Genomic DNA, 13,569 nt, shown 5'->3' with positions numbered 1-13,569 from the left:
GCTCCCTGGTACCGATGATGTTGTGATTGTCAAATCATCCTGACAGGCTCTTATAGGGAACCGATTGTTTACTGATGGTTCTTATTCTGCTGATTCTCTCTTTCTTTGAGATTTGATTAATGTCTTGACAGTTTCCCTGATGTAATCCTCAATCCGTTGTAACAACAACAGTAACCATCTTGGCTGAAATTTTATGAAACCGTTTCAAAGAACATTTAATATGATAAGTGGATGCTTTCTTAATAGAACAGATGTGTAATTTGGAAGTCTTGTATAACAAACCAACAATATAGACAAAACCAACAAATCGTGCAATGAGCCTGCAGAGGTGATGCTTGCTAAAATTAACTGAAATTGGCAAAGCCCTACTCTGGGCCACTAGTTTTTGTTTTTGCATTTGGTTTTGAAATTTTCAAGCAAGCAGCTTTCACTTCATTTGTCCGAACCAGAAAGCAAATAAATATTAACACTGTAGTAGTAAACCAGCTGTTTTAGTTGTAAAACGACGACTAAATAGGTTTTAAAGTTGTTCCTGGCAGAAAGCACATATTTCGGACTCATGAATGACCTGCAAACAGTTGCTGCAGACCATCAGACCTGGCAGACGACGACGACAACGACGATGACAGGAAGAGGATCAGAAAGAGCTATCCCTCCATTCATCTCCAGTTCTTTCATTCACTTCACCTCTCTGATTGTCACTCACTTCTTACTGTATTATTTAATCTTTTTCCTGTCTCCATTACCCTCTGCTTCCTTTGCTGTCTTCACTTTGATCAAGTGGCTTGGTTTTCAGACTTATCTTAGTTATTTATCTACAAGGTTATAGTTTGTATGTGTGAAACATATTTATTTGTTTACTTTGAGTATTTTCCTATGGGGGTGGAAGACATGAAAATACTTGACTTTTATAAACACGTGAGAACATAGAATTTCATATAGGATTTCATATATGTAGAATACTACAAGAAAAGCCAAGGCAGCCTCCTATCCTGTGAGTGCCGCGTGTTTCTACAGCGTGTTATAGATCTTTATAAAATTTTTGCCAGTTAATGACCTTTTTTCCTTTGATGGACACTGTTGAAACCTGCAGAGCCAAAGCAAATTATATGGCTGAGTGAACAGTAATGTTCTCTGAAAAGGTATTGATGATACAATAAAACAGAATTTCTCTTGAAGGCCGAGACTCTCTGTGCTAAGAGGGACACTTCGCACATCATTAATCTCTGGCTGATTTGTATCCCACACAGAGATAAGTCTGCTTATATCATCTGGGTGTGAGGTGCCTTATTAAAGATGTATGTGCTGTAATCATTGCAGTTGTGTTTGGTTGTCTACATTTGCATTATCTAACCATTTACTCACTCTTCTACTCACTCTTAATATTTTAGAGAAGAAAGAGGTGACACAGAGTCTGGAGAGCTATACTTCTAAGTGCCCAGGAGGGATGGAGATCATCACACTTCCTGATGGACTCAGGCTACCCCCTGTGCCCTTTACAAAGCTTCCCATCGTTAGGTAAGTCTGCAGTTGGAGTTATTTATAATTTGCTATGATAGTTTTCACTACAATAAAGCCATGATGTACATTCGTTTCTTAATATTTTGCTTCCAGTGACACATTTGTGCTTTGTTTAATGTGGATGCAACTATAAAAAATAAATAAAAAACAACACAGTTTCCCAAAGAGCTCTGAGCCATTGGTGATGATAAAGTACGTGTAGCCGCAGCTGCCCTGGAGCACTCTGATGGAAGCATTAAATTGGGGGGGGGGGGCAGGATTCGAACCGCCAGCCTTGGATCATGCTAAAGCTGATGCTCAAACAACTGATCCATCGGGCACCCTGAAAGCAAACAAATGCAAACAAACAGTATACTCATTTGCTTCTTGATACAGTGAAGAATTTTTTTAAAAAAAAAAAAGCACAATTATAACACGCTTAGTGGTTATCTCTTTCATGTCGTCAGAGCTTGAACAATTAATCTGACATCAAAACAAAACACATTGGCTTCATGGCAACACACACAGATTGTTTTTACATGTTGTCTTCCAATAACTGTGTTCATTATGGTCTTAGAAGCTTAGAAGTGTTGACTGAGTAAGTTAAAAATAATATATTTTCAGAGGTTTGCATTATTTTGGACATGACAACAAGGTAAATATGAATTTTTGTTGTCCATGCAGCATTAGCAAGTCACTAAGGGAGGGGTGGTACATCACAACTGGAATCAAACCAAGAGAAATCAAACCCTCCTGATGAAGTGGTTGTAAAATAAATAATTGTGTTTTCAGCTTCCTGGTAATTAAATTGTGTTGTGCCAAACCATAAAACTTTGTATTAGAAAGTGACTTTAGCTATACCAGGCAGCAGCGGCCCTGATGTGTAGCAGTAATTATACACAAGATTACACTGACTTAGTATCTTTATTAATAGGTTCATTGTCCCTGAAAGTTTCGAGTAAACACTTTCCTCAAATGCTTGCGCTTGTGTGTTTTATTGTTTGCAGAGTTTGTAACCTTTAACAAAGAGTGCTACTCTAAATCCTGCAGCTCTGTTCTCTAATAATCATGAATATTCATCAGCTACAGTAGGATTATACTATAAATAAGCACTTCTAAGGATAGTAGAATTTTTCCTTGACTAAAGCTTGAGATGATAAAACCCGGTATAAACTGTTAACCACAAAATTCCTCAGGAAAATGAGATTAACACTGTTGTTACTGTGACACTTGCACCAGGTCAGTGAAACTCCTCAATCTGCCTGTCAGTCTGCGCCCCCACAAAGTGAAAGGCTTGCTGGGGCAGAATATGTCCACCGCCAGTCCATTCATCTACTCGCCCATTATCATGCACACCAGAGGAGATGAGCGCTGCAAAAAGATCGGTAAGTCCACTTTGGTAAGAATATGGCTGTCGGTGATGACGAAGCCATATTCCAATGGAAACTGGTCTAGAACACCATCACCCAGAGCTGACACATTTAGAAGTGTCACCATTTGAGTATGACTGAGTGAGCTATCTTCATTGTCTGGACATGAAAAATATGTTGTAGTATCAGTATCAGTTGTTATAGGTGTTGTAGGAGGTCTACTAAGATTTGAGCAGATCCAGTGATGGTGTACTGTAGTCTTTAACCCAGGGGTCTCCAACTCCGGTCATCATGAGTTACCATCCTGCAGGTTTTGAAATCAATGACTCATTAACCTTTTAATTTGAATCAAATGTGTTGTAGCAGGGAAACATGAAAACCTGCATGATGGTAGCTCACAAAGACTGGAGTTGGAGACCTCTGCTTTAATCTGATCTGCAGACAAACTTTACAATAGCCGTGTTTGGATTTGCAAAATTTATGTACATCACATGTTGGAATAGAGGAAGAAGGAAAGTTGCTGTAATGTAAAAAAAAAAAAAAAACAGCAACAAAATGAAACAAAACAGCGATTTCAGCCTCTCTCTCCATAATGATTTTACATTCTTTTGAAATCTCAAACAATGCTCCCGTTCACCACATCCCGAAGCTGCTCCATTGGATTGGGATTTGGTGACTGGGGAGGCCGTTGTGGTACAGAGAATATCTTCTAAAAACCAGTTTGAGATTATCTGATCTTTGTAATATGGTGCACTATCTTGCTGGAAGTTTCCATCACAAGATGTTAAACTGTGGTCTAAATGGAAGGACAACAATCAGGTAGACTGTGGTGGATCAACCATGGTCAGCTGGTACGAAGGGGGCCAACGTGTGCCAAGAAAATTTCCCCTACACAATAGCGCCACCTATAACAGCCTGAACTGTTGATCCAAGGCAGGAGGAATCCATTTCTTTATGCTTCATATGTTTTCTACCAAATTCTGAGTGTATCATCTGAATGTGGAGCTGTCTCGTCAAACCAGGCAACATTTTTCCATTATGTCCAGTTTGTGTGAGTCCTTGTAATTGTTGCCTGTTTTTAGCAGACAGGGGTAGCACCTGGTGTGGTCTTCTGATGCTGTAGACCAGCTGATTCAAGTTTTGATGAATTGTGATTTCAGAGATGTTTTTCTGTAGGCCTTGGTTGGAACCAGTGGTTTTGTGAGTTCCTGTTGCTTTTCTATAAATTCCAACCAGTCTGCCCATTCTCCTCTGACATCAACAAGGCATTTTGGTCAAGAACACTGCAGCTCAGTGGATATTTTCTTTTTTTCAGACCATTCTCTGTAAACCCCTGAGATGGTTTTATGGGAACAGTTGATCAGCAGTTTTTGACGTACCCAGTTCAGCCCGTCTTGCATCAACAACCACGTCGCATTCAGCATCTGTAAATCCCAGTTCTTCCTTTTTCTTATTCCTTATTCTCAGTTTGGACTTTAACAAGTTGTCTTAAACATGTCTTCAGGCACTGAGCTGATTGACTGATAATTTATTTGTTATCAAGCTAGTGAAAAGATGTACCTAATAAGGTGGCATAACAGTACATAGTTCACAAAATGTCTGAAATGTTGGATTTCATTGGAGTTTTTCTTTTGAAAAATATCTTCTTAGAAGCTTCAGAGGAAAAAAAAAGTTAATTCCTGATATTGTAGCATCTTGTTCAATTATCTGCTACTTAAAGCTGTTTTGAAGACATTGATAAACATTGTAAATAAAATATATTTAGTATCTTTTATTAAATCTGTCTTGTTTCAACAATTAATAGTGCTTTTGATCCTCTTGTAGGATTTTTTTTTGTTTTATGTTTCAATTTAATTAGGATAAAATAGTTGCCAAGTTGTTTGATAGAGGATTATAATGAAGCATGTAGAAATTTAAATAAGCCATTTCAAGCCCAAGACAAATTTTTTATCTACCTAAAGCATCCAATTAGCCCACAAACCACCCACAAATTTACCTTATTCACACCATATAACTGTTTTTTGTTTTTTTTTTAAATTATAGAGAAATCTTCACAAAAATGGTATCAAATAGCAAAACCAGAATCAAACTAAACCAAGTTTATAATTCAGTAAAATTGAGATTTGTCCATCTAAAAATGCTTTTTTTTTAAAACAAAGCGAACCATAACTGAGATACAATCTGTGTGTAAATGAATTTACCATACTGGGTGAGACAGAGGATACTGCTGGAAGCAGACTTGCACAAACTCCTCTGTAACAATAAGTGAGCAAACAGTGAGCAAAAAATGAGAACAAAAAACCAACTAAAATGTGAAAATCCCACTCAAATGGGGTGAGTGGCATCAACAGAAATCACTCACCCCATTTGATGCCTTCCCTTCCTAGCACAGCGCTAGGAAGGGAAGGCATCAGCGAGGAGTTTAGACGATTATTGTTGCTCAGGAGTCTGAGAAGAGTAATTCTACACCAAGAACAATAATTTAGAATTGGAAAAAGAATTGGAAAAAAGTCATAGCAGGTGAAGGTCTTATCAGGACAAATGATTAAAACCACAGAATTATATGTGACTTCTCATGTTCAATAATAAAATGAATGATTGTACAATTAAAAAAAGAGTAGCAGACAATAAAATTGGAAAAAATATCTAAATGTAACAATAGAAAAACAGTAAAACATGAAAGGTTTACAGAAAAATGGATGGCCTGTTATTTATAATAACAATAAAAAACTGTCATTTTATATTGTACATTTCATGTACAGTTCTATCTGTTTGGTTTAAGGTAATCTGACATTTTACCTTGGAGGACAGTTGGATTTTGGAGGTTACTTCCAGCAATCTCTTTCCTCTCAGTCCCTTAGTCTCTCTTAGTCTCTGGTCAGCTGGCTGCTAGCTAATAAGGTCATGACTTTCACTTAACTTGTTCAAAACATCTCCCAGCACAGTGGGAGGTGGAAAACCAATCTTTGAATGATTGATTAATTGCAAACGAGGGCTGCACGATTATGACCAATTCATTACACATAAAACAATAGCTTGATATTGGCATATTCATATTTTCTTCACATAGAAAATGTTCGTGGACTGAAATATATGGCTGTTGTTCAGAACTGGATTATACTTCACAACGTTCTATAGCAGCAGACCTTGACAGCCATCATTTAAATAGTCTCTTCCTTCTCATTAATTCTATTTAAAGAGAGTCCCAGTACCTGTAATTGCTTGATAGGGTCTACATATTGATGTGTGTGAATACAGAAATGATTTCTCTTCGTCCATTTCTTTCAATTTAAATCGTATGCTGTGAATCAGTTTGATGTTTGCTCATAAAACAAGAGATTGTTTCTTTATAATTGCTCTGAGACTCAGTTTTAAGGATTGTCTATCCACACACTGATGTGGGTGAAAGGCTATCTATTTCAGTGCTAAATGGCCTGCAGGGAGGGGACTTTTACTCCTTCTGGCATGGCGTGACATATTTTCTATTGTTTTGACTCTTGTCTCAACTGTACTGGATTTGAAGTAAAACAATAACTACAAGATTAAATTGCTGACTTAGGAAGGCTTAGTAATGTTCACATCCGCAGTAACTTTCCAGTGTACGACTTGTCCTTAAACTTTGGAAAAACTCAGAACTGGAAGTAAGACATGTTCTTGTGTTTGAAGGGTACTGTAGTTGCAGTAAACAAGTATTTTGCTCTGGATGAAAGGTACATGTCACTCAGTACATTTCAGAGTACATCTTATGTTTGAGAAAGACTTCATAGGTCTGGATGAGTTCTGTTTTAAACATCAGCTTTATGATCTGAAGGATTATGTGTGCAGAAGTGGATTAAAACCAATGGCAGATCAAGATTTGGCACAACACAATTTCCTTCTGGGAAACCTTAAATGAGTACCACTGACTAAAATGTGGCCACAGACCAAACACACCCCTCCATGGAAATGTCTGTCTCAGACAGCAGTGGCCTCCCCCAGAAGGACATTACGGTCCTTTACCACATCTCAAATATGGTTTAGAAATAGAAAACTGAAAAACAAAAAAGATAGCGTCCATGTTGTTAACTCAACCTCCAAACATCTCATGTTATCTTTCTTACTGTAATGTTTGGCTGTGCTGTGGAAGGAAGACACAAATCTTCATCTGCAGATTTATTTTTTTTAATATTTATACCATGGTCTGGGTGAGTACTCGATTCTGATTGGTTGCAGGGTGTCCGTTAAAAAGTGATAATGGGCACCAGTTAGAAAAAGTTCCATCAAAAGCTGAATAATTATAAATCATTGCGCTAGGTCAAACGCCAATTGGTAACTGTGGCAACAGAAATGTTAGCGACAAACGAACAAAATAGAAAGCAGAAAGAATATTTGGAAAAACTATGTCAAACAATGGCCCATGGTTACTAATGAATGTATCTGATCAAACAACATTAGTAATTGATCTTCTATTATTTCTTTGTGAGTGACCATGGTATAAGCGGGATAATGCCCTCCGAGGTGTCCATCATCAGAAGTTAATGGACTTCGCGGAGGAAACCGTCAGATGGAAATTTGTGATAATGGACACTTCGTACATAATATACATATGCACACATACACACACATACATGTATATATTCGGGGTGGGATTCAATTAAAAAATGTATCTAATTAATTACAGGCTTTGTAATTAATGTCAAATAATTGCATTTTAATTACATGATAAAATTTGCCCACAAAGCAACTTTTTTCTTTTTAAATTATTTTAAGGGATGATGAAATGAAACAAAAGAAAAAGAGATTAATATTGTACACTTAAACTCTATTAATGACCGGAGAAATGCATTTAACTATTAAAACAGTAAAAAAGAAATAGAAAACATCCTGGCCAAAAACTGAACAGACCCAAAGTTAGTGTTATTTCAAATGCTTTAACTAACAACTCCAGTTATTCTCCAATCAATGGTCCACATCATGTTAGAGTAATTTTAACTTTTTAAATGTTTCATTCACTCTTTTTTTTTTTTTTTAAATTTATTTATCCTACACCCATCTACAGTAATTATAATACAAGACCAAAGATTCACATTTGTGTAACAGTAAACCTTGTTTAAGAGGAAGCAGAAGGAAGCCCAAAGCCTATTTACTACATATGACTTTCCTATTCATTAATAGACATTAATATCTGACAGTGAACAAGGACAGGGGAAACTTCAATCTGATGTTGCAGCAGAGGTGATCACCTCCTGCTCTGACAGCAGCATGGAGCTTCATGAGGACTGAACTACCTACGTGTTCTTTAGAACGGTGGGAGGGAGTAAGAAGTTGGTGTTGCTAACGGAGAACAGACAACTTCATGTTTTTTTAAAAAAAATTGATACTCAACAAAAGTGCTCCAAACCACCAGAAAAAGACGGTGGACTTGATGCTTGGTTTGTGTTTAAATAGACTAACTGAAGGGTCTGAAACATGCTAAATATAGCGCCAAACCCTAAGATAGTAGCGGAGGCACCTTGTGCATCAGTGTAATCAATGTACCAGGAAATTATGCCCTGACAAAGGTTCCAAGATTAAAATGCATTTTTTGTGTAATTTATTTGTAATTAAATAATCGTAATTAACACAAAGTCCCACCTTTAGTATATGTACATATACATATGTGTGTGTGTGTATCATATATATATATATATATATATATATATATATATATATATATATATATATATTCCATCCATATATCTATATATAATATATATACATACATACATATATGTATGTCTATCTATCTATCTATCTATCTATCTATCTATCTATATATCTATATATAAATTATCTACTGCTGAAGTTTTTTTTATTTGACATGCATGGATTGTACTTCAGCGCCTTCGCCTAGTTTACATGCATTATTCAGTAATGTTGCTGATAGCTTTATGGACTATTTCTCTGCTGGGTGCAGTAACACGAGTTAATCTTCAACTTTGTCTTTTGTCAATAAACTATGATTTTCACAGTATGCAAGGATGGTTCGACCAAAAAATTTCCTCTCAAAAGAGGCAAGGTGCACACATTCGAACACTGGAAATATGAAACTATCCACAGATGAAGGAGATTTATGATTGCTCTGTACTGCAAGGTTTCAAGGAGCTAAACCTTCAGGAGATCAGTGCAGAATGTTAATGGACACTTGAAGAATAAAGACTGAGGAATCACAAATAATATAGAAGCATTTCACTTTGTTTTTCTATTTTCTGAGGAATATTTCCCACCGAATTGGCTGGCTATTAGAGCATGCCTCTGAGCCAGACCTCGGGCAGTATTGGGGTTTCCAGACAGTCATATTATAGATATCTTTAGTTTGACTGGCTTAATTTCCCATTGTGCATGGCTGCAGTTTCCCTTCCATAAATCCTTGTTCCTGCTAGAGTCTGAGGTATGATTTTTAGGGCTTTTTTACAGGTCTGTTTACAGCAGTGAACTCTCCAGATAAACGAGAATGTAGTGCATTTCAAAACAGGAGCATGCCTATAAGTGGTCTGACAACAGTAGACAATATGGTCTACAGTTGTTTTTTTTATTTTTTACTTTTAATTATTTTTTCCTACTGATAGAGCCTCTATAAGTCTCTTCTTTTTCATCAGAACAATGATGAATAGGTTTTCTGGAAACCTTATTTATTGTATTCTTTAAAAAAAACAAAGAAATTTCTCTGGATACCATTTAACTCTTTGATGCATCGTGTCCACTACAGTGGACACCTGTTTAAAGGCTGGTTTTTAGTTTACTTTTAAGTGAGGATGGTATCTTTACAGTTTTTCCACTTCATTGGACATTAGAAGAGTCCCCCAATACACTACCACTAACTAATCAATAAACAAATACAATATCAAATTTCATAAATACACAAACAGCGGTGGGAAAATCCAATCCAATAATCGAAAATCTGAATTTTTTGCTTGACAATTTTAAAATAGAATTTCATTTGTTAAAAACGTGTTTTCTTTTAAGAAAAAAAATCAAAATAATCCATTGTAAAATTTTTGTCATTTTTTAAAATTATTTTTATTGAACTTTTTACTTGTCTTCTTGTGCGCTATAGCAGCAGAATGATGGTCTGGATGCTGTGTTGTTTTTTTTCCTAAATGAAATCAAGAAAAATCACTATTTTACACCTTTTTTGTTTTTAATCTACAAAAATCAGCAATATCAAAGAATTGTGAGAGTCGAATTAAATTTAAATTTAATCGGCACCCAAAAAATTTGAATCACATCAAATTGGGACAAAAGCGTATCGTCACAGCCCCAACGTACATGTAATTACCAACTTACCTCAGTGATATACACGACAAGAAAATGATACAAGTCAGCGTTTATAGAATATTTCTTTTATATAAATATTACAATATATTATTTGAATATTTCTATTGCATAGATGCAGTAAATAAACTACATTAAAAAAAAAAATCAAATTAATATAAGAAACAAACAAAAGTGTCTCTGTACATGTCTTTAGAAAATATTGCATGTAAAAAAAAAATGTGGCATTGGTTTTTATATCGCATGCATTGGAGGGTAATTGGTGCTAATGTAATTTGGTTTGACTATCCATCCTGATCTGTCATTATGGTGAAAAGTACTGAAGAATATATCAATACCATAAAATGACCAAACTGATTGTAAAATTTGATTTGTCTTTGTGATCCAGGGGTCAGTATGTCTATAAAAGCAGCTTCTTTGTGTGGCAGGGCACTGATGATTGCTGAGAAGGTGTGTTAATTGATTAGTTGCAGGTTTTTACCTGTTTAAAGGTGAATACATACCTCTACATCCCACCTCTCATAATTTCTTGTAGTGTTTGTAGTTTGTGAACAACCTAAGATCTGAGCAGCTTTTATTTGCCTTGATCTCATTGGTGCTTTACTTTTGGTGTGATGTTTTAGGTGAAACTGCTATTTAAAGAGAAGTGTTCACTGCATCTATCTGAGCTGTTCTTTGATATTTATCCTTTCTGGTGCTTTTACTCTGTTAACAGGGTTAAGAGCTGTTCCTCAAAACCAAACCTTCTTAAATACTCCATGAGAAGCAAGAACTGTGTTTTCGCTCTTGAGGCTGCAAGAATAAGAAAAAAATCTTTGTCTGGTCCATTCTCCACGAGAAGCTTGGTCTGCAGCGGGGAGGGATCACTGCGGGGGGCGATGTCTGCTTTTATGTGCAATGAACCCGGTTGTTTCATATTTAGCGAGCAACTTCATCCACAGCAGGGTGGTTTGTACATTTTGTGTGTTTTAATGCCACCTGTTGTAAAAATGTTCGTACTTTCTCACCACCTCGATCTGCTGTTTCATTAAAACAATCAGTTTTACATGCAACAGAAAAAAATACGGAAATGGCAACTTTCCGCTTCATTCTTTCACGTGTTAACCACGCCCACCTCACATGTTCAACCAATCACACGATACTTTTCAGAGTCCCACAGAAAAGTCTTCTGCAAGCCTGATGTGTCGAGAATTGTCTTCAAACGCGTCCACGAGGACAAAATGACGTCATTTTCTTCTCAGGCCTCCAGAACAAGAGCAAAGTTCTCGGTTCTCGTGGAGGATGGAACAAGTTTAAGGGTCTTTCCACATCAACATGTCCAGTTCGGTCCTTCTGGGGCCTTTGGGACTCCTATTTAATGAATTTTGTGCTCAAATTGTACAAATTATAAATGCATAGACAATTGTTACGGGGTTGAAGACTAATGTGGGACATTGCAAAAGGAAATTTGACCTTGTCAGTGGAATGAATAACACAAAAAAATGTCACTTTCTTTCGTTGGTTATTTTGCATTGTGGTACTTTTGGACTGCAGAAACGCTTTGTCTTGTTGACAGAATCCAAAATATTGCTGCATCTTTGATGCTTGTTTTTATATTTCAGCTTTTGGACTTAATTTCAGTTCATCAGTCACATAAAATATTTATTTTTCTGAACTCATGCCAATCTTTTGTGGTTTTTCTTTGGACCAATGAGTAAGGTAGTTATAATGATTACTACAAGTGTCAAAGCTTAATTTCTGAATGATTTCAGAGATTGTCTGAATAATACCTGCTTTTATTCATGTTTTAATCAGCATCCATAACAATCTCCATCAAATGTAAATAATGTTTGTCTTTTTGTTTGTTTTGAAGACTTCCAGTGGGTTCAAGGAGATGTTTGTGAAGTTCAACTGATGGTCTACAACCCAATGCCCTACGAGCTTCGTGTAGAGAACATGGTTGGTGAAAATCATTCAAATAAAATGTCAAAGTACAATCGAAATGAATCATATAAGTCTTCCATGTTTTATTTGTATTTTTTTTTTTTTTTCATTTAAAATTTTTGTTCTAGCTTTTAAATTTTTGGTTTTTGTAGTTTTACATCTTTTAAAATTGTTTTCATTTATTTAAAAAAGTAAAACTCACTTTTAAAATTTTTGTTTGAAGATTTTAATATTTCATTTTGAATTTAAACTTTTTATTTTGAATTTGATTCATTCATTTTATTTTTATTTATCAATTTGATCATAAACAGAACAGGCTGCTCTTCTGCACTCACCTAAAAACAAAACATAGTTATATCAGAAATCAGAATCATTTTGGACTTTTTCTGAGATGCAAATCAAACAAGAACAAAAACAGATTTTCTTTGTTCTTGTTTGTGTTATATATTTTTTAATGACGTAGTCCACATAGTATGAAAATCATCTCCAGCTTACAACCATACCATTTTGTTGTGGTATCACTTTAATTATTTCCCTCACATCCTGTCAGAGCAGGAATGCTCTCTGTTTATGTCTCTGTTTCTTAAAAAAAAACTGTTCTTTCTCAGTCGGTCTGCAAAATGAAGGTTTTAAAGAGGCATCACACATCAGGGGTCCAGATTTGTTTAAGTTTAGAGCATTTTCTCATACAAGACCTTCAGCTGATATGAAGCGTAGAGCCGCACTTCTGTATCCTCTCTTCATAATATATTCATTATGTTTCACACTTACTAAATATTTTGTACACACACAGGCAATGTGAGAAAAGCTTTAAATCCAAAGCTGTAAAAAAGCCAACTGAGAAAAGGCTTCTTTGAGCAAACAGAATGGAGAATAATATGCTACCTGTCAGCGCTGATGTTGCCTTATTTATTTGGAAAGTCAGGAACAAATTAACATGAAAGTTTGGTGACCAGAGACAATGGCCTTTTAATTATAGCAGCTGTCTCAGAGCTGATGCCAAATAAACTTGGACAGGTCTCCCTGGCTGATTTAGCTTCCCTACATCATCTGATGAAATCCCGCTGTCACAGACTGGGAATGCAGCTGGTCCTTAGTTCACAACATCTGGGAATCTGAGTCATTGCAAACCTGTAATCACCAGCTAGAGGTCCCTAGATTCATATTTGTCTCCATCAAAACTCTATGAGCCAGATATTTACTAAGACTGCACTTCATTTATTTATGAAGTAAAATGATGCAGTATCCCATTTATATGACTGACAAAGATATTATTGTGGTTTTTTTTTTTTAATTAGTTGCAGACGGCTAGGTGTGACTAAGTGATCTTGATAAGCACAAGTCGTTGATGGAAGTGCAGTAATAGAGGAGTGCTACAACCCGGCTTCCTTGGGTTAGCAGCCGCAACATAAAATTAAGATGCCAAGATGAGAAGGTGAAGTTATACAGGGAATTTATTTTCCCATCTGGAGAAAGGACAGGA

General features: G+C 36.0%; 1 protein-coding gene across 1 annotated transcript in view; it reads left to right on the top strand.

Moving 5' to 3' along the window:
- Positions 1-13,569, top strand: part of trappc9 (trafficking protein particle complex subunit 9) — a 292,239-nt gene that overhangs the window by 40,280 nt on the left and 238,390 nt on the right. Inside the window, exons 9-11 of the mRNA XM_079258776.1 lie at positions 1,392-1,518; positions 2,740-2,885; positions 12,016-12,101. Coding sequence (XP_079114902.1) covers positions 1,392-1,518; positions 2,740-2,885; positions 12,016-12,101 — 359 coding nt within the window. The remainder of the gene's footprint in view (positions 1-1,391; positions 1,519-2,739; positions 2,886-12,015; positions 12,102-13,569) is intronic.

This window comes from Telmatherina bonti, assembly GCF_933228915.1.
Source record: "Telmatherina bonti genome assembly, chromosome: 19".
Taxonomy (NCBI): domain Eukaryota; kingdom Metazoa; phylum Chordata; class Actinopteri; order Atheriniformes; family Telmatherinidae; genus Telmatherina; species Telmatherina bonti.
This window is presented reverse-complemented; position numbering and strand designations above follow the sequence as displayed.